The sequence below is a fragment of the Macaca fascicularis genome, chromosome X (assembly GCF_037993035.2).
Source record: "Macaca fascicularis isolate 582-1 chromosome X, T2T-MFA8v1.1".
Classification (NCBI taxonomy): domain Eukaryota; kingdom Metazoa; phylum Chordata; class Mammalia; order Primates; family Cercopithecidae; genus Macaca; species Macaca fascicularis.
In genome coordinates this window covers 127,162,033-127,171,779 of record NC_088395.1, presented here as the reverse complement: position 1 = coordinate 127,171,779, position 9,747 = coordinate 127,162,033, and the positions used below count along the sequence as shown (strand labels likewise).

The 9,747-nt window shown below is 44.7% G+C and overlaps 1 protein-coding gene across 1 annotated transcript; it reads left to right on the top strand.

Annotated features, from left to right (window-relative positions):
• Positions 1-7,337: 7,337 nt before the first annotated feature.
• On the top strand, positions 7,338-9,293 carry LOC102122779 (cancer/testis antigen family 47 member B1-like). Its single transcript, XM_015443820.3, has 2 exons — positions 7,338-8,247; positions 9,129-9,293. Exons 1-2 carry the CDS (start codon positions 7,338-7,340, stop codon positions 9,251-9,253), a joined length of 1,035 nt encoding a protein of 344 aa, XP_015299306.3. The 3' UTR covers positions 9,254-9,293.
• The last annotated feature ends 454 nt before the right edge of the window (positions 9,294-9,747 follow it).

Below are 9,747 nucleotides of genomic sequence, written 5' to 3'. Positions count from 1 at the left end.
GTTTCAAACACAAAACTGGGTGGCTGTTTGGGCAGAAACCGAGCTGGCTGCACGAGTATTTTTTCAGACTCCAGTGGCGACTGGAACACCAGCGGGACAGAACCATTCACTCCCCTGGAAAGGGTGTTGTGGCCAGGGAGTCAAGTGGTCTAGCTCAGAGGATCTCACCCCTATGGAGGACAGCAAGCTAAGATCCACTGGCTTAAAATTCTTGCTGCCAGCACAGCAGTCTGAAGTGGACCTGGGATGCTCGAGCGTGGTGGGAGGAGGGACATCCACCATTACTGAGGCTTGAGTAGGCAGTTTTACCTCACAGTGTAAACAAAGCTGCCTTGAAGTTTGATCTAGACAGAGTCCACTGCAGCTCAGTAAAGCTGCTGTAGCCAGACTGCCCCTCTAGATTCCTCCTTTCTGGACAGGGCATCTCTGAAAGAAAGGCAGCAGCCCCAGTCAGGGACTTATAGATAAAACTCCCATCTCTCTGGGACAGAGCACCTGGGGGAAGGGGTGGCTGTAGGCACAGCTTCAGCAGACTTACATGTTCCTGCCTGCTGCCTCTGAAGACAGCAGTGAATCTCCCAGCACAGCGCTCAAGCTCTGCTAAGGGACAGACTGCCTCCTCAAGTGGGTCCCTGACCCCTGTGCCTCCTGACTGAGAGACACCTCCCAGCAAGGGTCGACAGACACCTCATACAGTAGAGCTCGGGCTGGCATGTGGCAGGTGCCGCTCTGGGACACCTGCTTCCAGAGAAAGTAACAGGCAGCAATCTTTGCTGGTCTGCAGCCTCTGCTTATGATACCCAGGCAAACAGGGTCGGGAGTGGACCTCCAGCAAACTCCAGCAGACCTGGAGAAGAGGGACCTGACTGTTAGAAGGAAAACTAACAAACAGAAAGGAATAGCATCAATATCAACAAAAGGACGTCCACGCCAAAACCCCATCTGAAGGTTACCAACATCAAAGACCAAAGGTAGATAAATCTATGAAGATGAGGAAAAACCAGTCCAAAAAGGCTGAAAACTCCAAAAACCAAAACACCTCTTCTCCTACAAAGGATCACAACTCCTCGCCAACAAGGGAACAAACTGGACAGAGAGTGAGTGTGACGAATTGACAGAAGTAGGCTTCAGAAGGTGGGTAATAACAAACTCCTCCGAGCTAAAGGAGCATGTTCTAACCCAATGCAAGGAAGCTAAGAACCTTGATAAAAGGCTAGAGGAATTGCTAACTAGAATAACTAGTTTAGAGAAGAACATAAATGACCTGATGGACCTGAAAAACACAGCACAAGAACTTTGTGAAGCATACACAAGTTATCAATAGCCGAATCAATCAAGTGGAAGAAAGGATATCAGAGATTAAAGATTAACTTAATGAAATAAAGCATGAAGACAAGATTAGAGAAAAAAGAACGAAAAGGAACGAACAAAACCTCCAAGAAATATGGGACTAGGTGAAAAGACCAAATCTACGTGAATCTAAAGTGAAGACTTTAACTCACACGATGTAAGAAGACAGGAAGTTGGCTTACATGTGAATTATCTGACCTCCAAAAGTTGCAATTTGGCATGAGGTAATCACAAAACAAAACAAACACATTTAATGCTAGTATAAACCCCTCTATTCTTATATATACTGGCCCATTTTAATTGTTGTCAAATGAAAACAATTTATTTCCTCTGAAGTTACTTTATCAATCTAAAAACAGAGATGTCTAAGGAAATTACCAATACTTTACAGAAATTCAAAACAACCTTAATCTTACTAACCCATTGGAGGCTCATCCAATTCATAAACATGATCTTGCAACTTAACATTTGGTTTTGCACCTTGTACACCTTGAACAGTTAACCAACGTAGAGAAAACAGTCATCTAATAAGTGTTTATTTACTATGTTCCAGGCACTATTCTAGGTGTTTGGGTCAGTATCAGTGGAAACAGACAGTAATTCCTTTCCTTATGGCATCTAGAGTGGTGGTAGTAGGGATACAGGATAAAAACAAAGATAAAATTAGTTAAATTAGTACAAGGGCTAGAAAGGAAATAAAACAGGGTAGTGACATAATAGTGATTGGGGTGGAGGTAGGTGACAGTTTTAGTCAAGGTGGTCAGGGACAAACCCCATGAGAGCCCTTTGACTAAAACCTGAATGCCAAGGAGGCAGCCATTGGACAACCTGGGAGGAAGACCTATGAAAATAACTAAGAACATAAAAATGAGGGTGAAAACTTGCAGTAATACTTCTGGAAATGTCTTCTATACAAAGGGAAAGCAGGCAAAGGGGTTTCAGGACAAAGGGCAAACTCAGTGAATGATTCAATTACTAGATTCTGGAGTATTTGCCCTGCAGCTTCTAGTGGACAGCCCGGCCCTTTCAGGCCAAAGGGCAAACTCTTTAGAGAAGCATTAATTATTAATTGCCCCATCTGCTTTATTTTTCTATTTCTTTTATTCTTAATTTTTTAGGTACATAGTAGGTGTATTTATTTATGGGATACATGAGATGTTTTGGTACACATATGCAATGTGAAATAAGCACGTCATGGAGAATGGGGTATCCATCCCCTGCCCCATCTGCTTTAAAGGCCCATCTGCCACTCTGCCCAATGCTCCACCCATTTCATTGCCTTGGACCAATACGCACACACCCCTGCCATTATCCATGCAGCTTCCTTTACTTGCAATGACTTCCCCCCAATCTTTATTGCTGGTTGAACTCCTAGTTTCAGGACTCAGCTGAAATACCTCTTCTTGAGCACCTTCCCAGGCACCAACCCACTTTCCCCTCCATCCCCTCAACTTTAGCTAATCGTTCTCTCTCCTGAGATCCCATAGTACCTTGTGTTCATCCCTGTTATAGTTCTTGACACCTTGTGTCATCATCATCCAAATGTTCGTCTTCCCCTCTAGACCATGAACTAGATAGATCAAGCCATGGACCTTAAGCACCAATGCGTCCCCAGCCCTTGATATAACTCCAGACCTATAGTAGGTGCTCAACATATGCTCACCGGATGATTGAATGACTAGGGTCTGAAGTATTTGTCCTACAGCTTCAAGTGGACAGCCCAGCTCTTCATGACCTAGGAAGACACTTCTGTGGTTTTTGGTTTTGGTTTTTTGTTAACATGCTCCTCTAAAGTGACTAGTAATGGTCCTATTGAAAGTTGTGAAGCAAAAATGGATGGACATCGACAGAAAGAAGGGAAAAGAAAAAAAGTAGGAATACTATAAGTGTACAAAAACCATCTACCTGACTGTATTTGTTTTCACTAAGAAAGAGTGGAGCCAGTCCTGGTGATAGCATTGTAGCAAGAACAGGGGTGCCCCACTGGGCACCTTCCTCACCACAAGACTTCCATCAAATTCCCTATGTCTATTTTCTTGCCAGAGGCAATATCACTTCCTTCCCCAAATCCAAAGCTTAGAATATGTGGAAGTTTTGAACAAAGTGGGGATTTGCTCTAGATTACATGCTATCGGAAAGTCGGTGCAGTTCTGATTAGTATTTCAATAAATCTTATTTATAGAGAGGGGATATTAGAGCCAGGATAAAGCTGTAATTGGTAAAGAAGTGGTACTCATTTTAATCAAGAGAAGCTAAGTTTAATATTTTGTTTGGTATTTCGTGACTTCATTTTTCTCTGCTTGAATGAAATTATAAAGTAGCCTTGCTTTGTCTCTATTTATCATGGACACAGAGTGATCCTGTCTGATGTTGGTGTTCTATGCTATTGTTTATATCCAGTAGGAGAATAAGATGGCTTAGCTGTGAGTGCCAGGCCAGTTCTGAATGTCAGGTGCTGCTTTTTTACCTCCATTCTCAGTATACAATCCTTTCTCCCAAATAGACTGTGAGATTCTTGTGGCCAGAGGTGGTGGCACCTGCTTCTCTGTCCCCGGCAAGGTCTTACACAAGGCATTTAATGTAGGTGTTCAGTAAATATTTGCTGATTGATTCAGAGTCAGGAGGACAGGCTTGCCTGAATTTCAGAGACCCTCAACTCATAACCATTTATTTATTTGGGTAATTAACCTTGTGCTGTCAAATTACCCCTGAAGCTGTATGTACAATAAGCATGCCTGTCTCAATTTCAGATTAAATGTCAGAGGATGTTGGTTCTACTCCTGGCTCCTCCATTGAGTAGTATGACTTTGGAAAGCCAGTTAACTACTCCAGGCCTTAATTTTTCCACTTGAAAAAGAATAAACTTGGACTCAATAGCTAAAGACCATTTCATGCTCTGAGATTTAGGGAAAATGAGTTTTTTCTCTTGCATTTTTTCTACCTTTAGAGAAAGTGCTAAAGAGTACATGGCCACACATCAGTATACAGGGGAAGAGTTACTCAATAAGTGGTGGTATAGGTGAGCTGTTCAAAATAAAAATCATCTGAGACTTTAATCTCACACTATGCATTAAGGAGCTAAAGGTAAACATTAAGAAGATCCCCAAAAAGAAAATATAAAATAAAATTCTCCATACAAGAAGGCTTACAAATTTACAATGAAGTCAAAATGATTAAAAATAAAATATTGTTAGACTTTTGGAACACATAAATGAAAAACTAAATACTTGGAAACATTAATCAACTTAGAAGGTAAAATCAATCTGGGAAATATTTTCAACAAATAGTTAATATTGTAAATATAATCCCATCTCATTCCATCTACCTATCTCACTCAAATCTTGACTGAAGTCAGGGTATTAGCCAGGGGAGTATATAACACCATGTAGCTAGGAAAAAACTAATTCCTCTAAATCCAAATTAGAGGGTTCTCTGAAGGCCTGAGAGACTACAGTCACCCCTAGTTACCCATGGGGAACTTATTCCAAGACCTCCTGCAGATACCAAAATCTGCAGATGCCCAAGTTCCAGATATAAAATGGCATAGTATTTGCATATAACCTATGTACATTATCATGTATATTTTAAATCATCTCTAGATTATTTGTAATACCTAATACAATGTAAATGCTATCTAAATAGTTGTAATACTATATTGTTTAGGGAATAATGACGTGAAGAAAGTCTGTATATGTTCAGTGCACATGCAATTTCTGAATATTTTTGATCCACAGTTAGTTGAATCCACACATGCAGAATCCATGGATACAGAGGGCCAAATATACCTGATAGCTTCACTCCAATAACTTAAGAACAGTGAAAAATTATTTTTGATGTAATCATATACATGTATAGTACTTTACAGTATGAAAAGGGTTTTCATCCCATTATTTTATTTGATTCTCAGATTAACCTTGGGAGGTAGCTAGAGAATCATTATCCTAATTTCACAAATGATAAAACTGAGGCATAGAAATAAGTAACTTTCACAACTTCACATCAGGAAGCAAATATTAAAACCAACTCTAGACCTCACATTGGGATTCTGCCTAGGTTTTGTTGTTTTAATAGTAAGTATTTTGTATTAGAAATTTTCCACATTGCCTTCCAGATTTAAACCAATGACTTATGACAGCACGATGCCCCTTTTTTAGGTGAAACTAGAGAAAAACAGAAGCACGGAAATTTGATGAGGTGATGAAAGCTACAAAAACTACCTACTCGCCTTGAAAAGATTGAATGGTATTAGTATTCTTGAATTTAATACATGAAATATGCTACCTACAACTTTTTTCAAAGAGTAGTTGTAATGTGACCCAAAAAATTCATACAATGAATATAAAATAACAATTGATTTCTCCAAAATGTTCAGAAATAATTACTACTTGAACCTTCATTAAGTAGGTCTTGAAATCAACAAAAAGTCCTGGGTTATTGCTTGAAATAGCCTAGGAAGCCTGTCCGTTGGGTGTTTTTATTTCTTTATCTTTTTTTTTTGAGACTGAGTCTCGCTCTGTCACCCACGCTAGAGTGCTGTGGTAACATCTCAGTTCCCTGCAAACTCCGCCTCCCGGGTTCCAGCAATTCTCCTGCCTCACCCTCCCGAGTAGCTGGGACTACAGGCGTACACCACCACACCCAGCTAATTTTTTGTTATTTTAGTAGAGACAGGGTTTTACCATGTTGGTCAGGCTGGTCTCAAACTACTGACCTCAGGTGATCTGCCTGCCTCGGGCTCCCAAAGTGCTGGATTACAGGCGTGAGCCACCGCGCCCAGGCCCATTTGGTGTTCTTTATGCTTAGATCATATGAGATAAAGTGGTCCTTTTAAAAAAGGATCTTTTTTTGTTTCAATATTTGGAGGTTTGAAGTGAATTTGGCAGGATTCATTAAACACCGTGACAGTGTCTGTCATTTACCACCTCAGCATTCAGTGATGACTGCATCCATGTCAACTCTGCACGTTCTTTTCTAAGTAGGTTTAACTACATTAAATGATTGAAATTCTTATGTCTCTTGTTGGGAGGTTTTCACAACTGCTAAGGTCTGAACTAGGTAACAGTTTCATGACACTATCTCTACTGGCATGAGCCATTACTAGGTGGAAATAAGTGAACTCTGTGAACATATTGCATTTCCCATGCTACAGAATGCCTCCACATTGGACTACTATAGTGTTGCTAATAATCCTAAAATTAAAGGCCAGGACTTGTTCGGACATAAAGGGTAGCCCTGGACACTAAGGCCTCAAAGAAAAGTTAGAGCTCAGAGGGGCACAGGAGTTCAGGACTGTAAATGCAGCACTTTGGGAGGCGAGGCAGGTGGATCACAAGGTCATGAGATCAAGACCATCCTGACCAAAGTGGTGAAACCCTGTCTCTACTAAAAATAGAAAAACTAGCTGGGCGTGGTAGCCCATGCCTGCAGTCCCAGCTACTGAGGAGGCTGAGGCAGGAGAATCACTGGAACCCAGGAGGTGGGGATTGCAGTGAGCCGAGGTCATGCCACTGCACTCCAGCCTGGGTGACCGATCAAGACTCCGGTCCCAAAAAAAAAAAAAAAAAAAAAAAAAAAAAAAAAAACTCTGGATTCTTGAGTTGTCCTAGAGCTAAAGGGCCTTGATCATTCATTGGACACAGAACATGTCAATCTGAAGTTTTCAGCAAATGGGCTTAGAGCTCACTGAGAGCCACTCATTGATGCTTCCGGTCCCGCCCCCTGTCGCCTGCCAACCGGAATCTTTCCCGCCTTGTCTAAGTCCTCTCAGGACAGCCTTGGTGGGAGGCTCCTGGGATTCGCTCCTTGCCCTTCCCACCGTAGGGTGTCCTCTGAGACAGACTCTTATTCCCTCAATAAGGAGACAGACTCTTACTCCCTCAGCAGCCAAACCCTCGCCTCCCCTCAGCCGTAGCCACCTCAGTGGCCACCGTCTTCACCGCAGTCACCTCAGCCTCCTCGCAACCGCAGTTGAGGTACTGACCGGTGTCATGTCTGCCACAGGGGACCGACACCCGACCGAAGGGGACCAGGAGGCCCCGGTAAGCCAGGAGGGAGCGCAGGCCGAGGCGGCCGGAGCTGGTAACCCGGAGGGCGGCGACTCCGGCCCCCACAGTAGCGACATGGTGCCTGCGACCGAGGTGGTCGGAGTCGCAGGGCCCATGGAAGGCCTCAGGGAGGAGGAAGGTGAGCAGGCAGCAGGCCTGGCCACAGTCGCCGGGGGCGGGAGCGCAGAAGAGGACCCGGACGTCGGGTCCACGGCAGAGGAAGAGGAGGAGGAGGAGGAGGAAGAGAGGAACGTGGCGGGCAACCTCGACCTGGCGGAGGTCACCCGTCGCTTCCCTGCGGCGGGCATTCGCTTTGTGTTCCTGGATCTGGTCCACTCCCTTCTCCGCCGCCTCTATCACAACGACCACATCCTGATAGCGACCCGTCACCACAGCCGCCTGATGGTGGGGCCCCGCGCTGCTGCACCCAACCGCAGGGTCGAGCCCTCCCTGCTGCTGCTGCTCCAGAGGCTGGGCGCGGGGGCCGCAGCCCTGGAAGGCCAGGGCCTGGGCCTGATCCAGGAGGCCGCGTCGGTCCCAGAGCCTGCAGTGCCAGGCTACCTGGCCGAGATGGCCAGGGAGCCCACAGAGGAGGCGGCAGAGGAGCTGGTGGAGGAGGCCACAGAGGAGGAGGCTGCGGAGGAGGCCACAGAGGAACCGGCCACAGAGAAACTGGCCGCAGAGGAGACCACAGAGGAGGAGGCTGCAGAGGAGGCCACAGAGGAGAAGGCTGCAGAGGAGACCACAGAGGAGGAGGCTGCAGAGGAGACCACAGAGGAGAAGCCCACAGCGGAGGCCACAGAGGAACCAGCCACAGAGAAACCGGCCGCAGAGGAGGCCACGGCCCCTGAGGGTGAGGAACGGGCTAGCGGCAGCAGTGGGGAGGCGGGGACCCGTGTGTCCAAGGGCTCTGCGCAGGGCCGTGGTGCGGACACAGCTGGTGAAGTGGGTGGCGAAGGGATAGTCGGGGCCTCGGGTGATGAAGCAGCAGTCGGGGACCTCCTGAAACTTAAGGCCTAATGTTTCCCAATGAGTCGAAACCCAATTCTCTAACGACCTCTATGGTTTTGAGAAAACTTGCCGCCCTCTACCAACCTGTATTTGATAGGAGATCTGAGATCATCGATGCCATTTGTGAGCGCGGAGATGAATGGCCTGGTAGATAGGGGTTCAGGAGGAAGCTCCGCAGGAAACAGAAGGGATACCGGCACGAAGAGAACAGGCAAATGGCAGGCATCCTTTTGGATTCATGGCTTTTCAAAGTGCAAAGATTCATAGAAAGATGATCCCTCAAATGATGAAGTGATACAGGAGCCCTTGGTAAAACTGACACAATTTAGGGAGGTGAGGTACCAATGAGCTTCACCATAAAATTTGTTTTTTGAGGCAAACAAATATTTTCCCAACAAAGTTCTGACCAAAACACCGTAGAATGAGACCAGACCTGATGATTCAGATCTCTTCTCCAAAAACGAGAAATAATCAGCAGCTTTGGGTGGGAGATTTACTAGAAAAAAGGGAGATAGTGTCCCTGTGGAAATGATCAAGCGGGAGCAACGCCAGGGCCATGGAACTGTTGTGAAAACCAGTAGGAAGGTGCCCAGCTGTTCCTTCCTTAGTTAACTCTATCCTGCTTCTCCTGAGGGTGGGGTACGGGATGCCGCTGCTAGTTGTAAATTGGGCTGTATTTTCTGTGAATGTCTGGTCCCAAGTGTGTATTTTTCTTCACTAAAGAAGTCACTAAATCTCAGCCTGAAAAGTGGGATGAAGAGGCCCAAGATGCTGCAGGCGAGGAAGAGAAAGAACAAGAAAAAGAGAAGGATGCAGAAAACAAGGTGAAGAACTCCAAGGGGACCTAGATGCAGCAGAGGGGAAGCCGAGAAAATCCAGGTATCTGTGTATAGCTTTGAGAATCACTCGACTATTCCTGGCATTTACCTGTTGCTGACAGTTTTATTTAACAACAAAAAAGATTCCCAGTAAATTAATTAAGAAAATGTTTAAAAGTAGTTTAAAAATTCAATTTAGCTTATGTAAAATATTACTAGAATATTCATGTATCTAGTAATATGAACTGCAGTGTGCTCTGAAATATACTTCATGGCTACTCATTTGTTCATGTTTGAGGTGTTTTGTCTTCTAGCTGCAAGACTACTAACAAGTGGTAAATGTATCAGACCTACTACCAAGACCAATATTTGTGTAGAAAACAGTCGCCAGACACAGCCACTAACTTGGCTGGGCCACACACATTAGTGGGGCCGTCATTACTTGACCACAGAAATGCAGGATCCCATAGTAACTAGGAGACAACTTAATGCCTTTTACAAAGTGACAACTAGCAAAAAGCTAA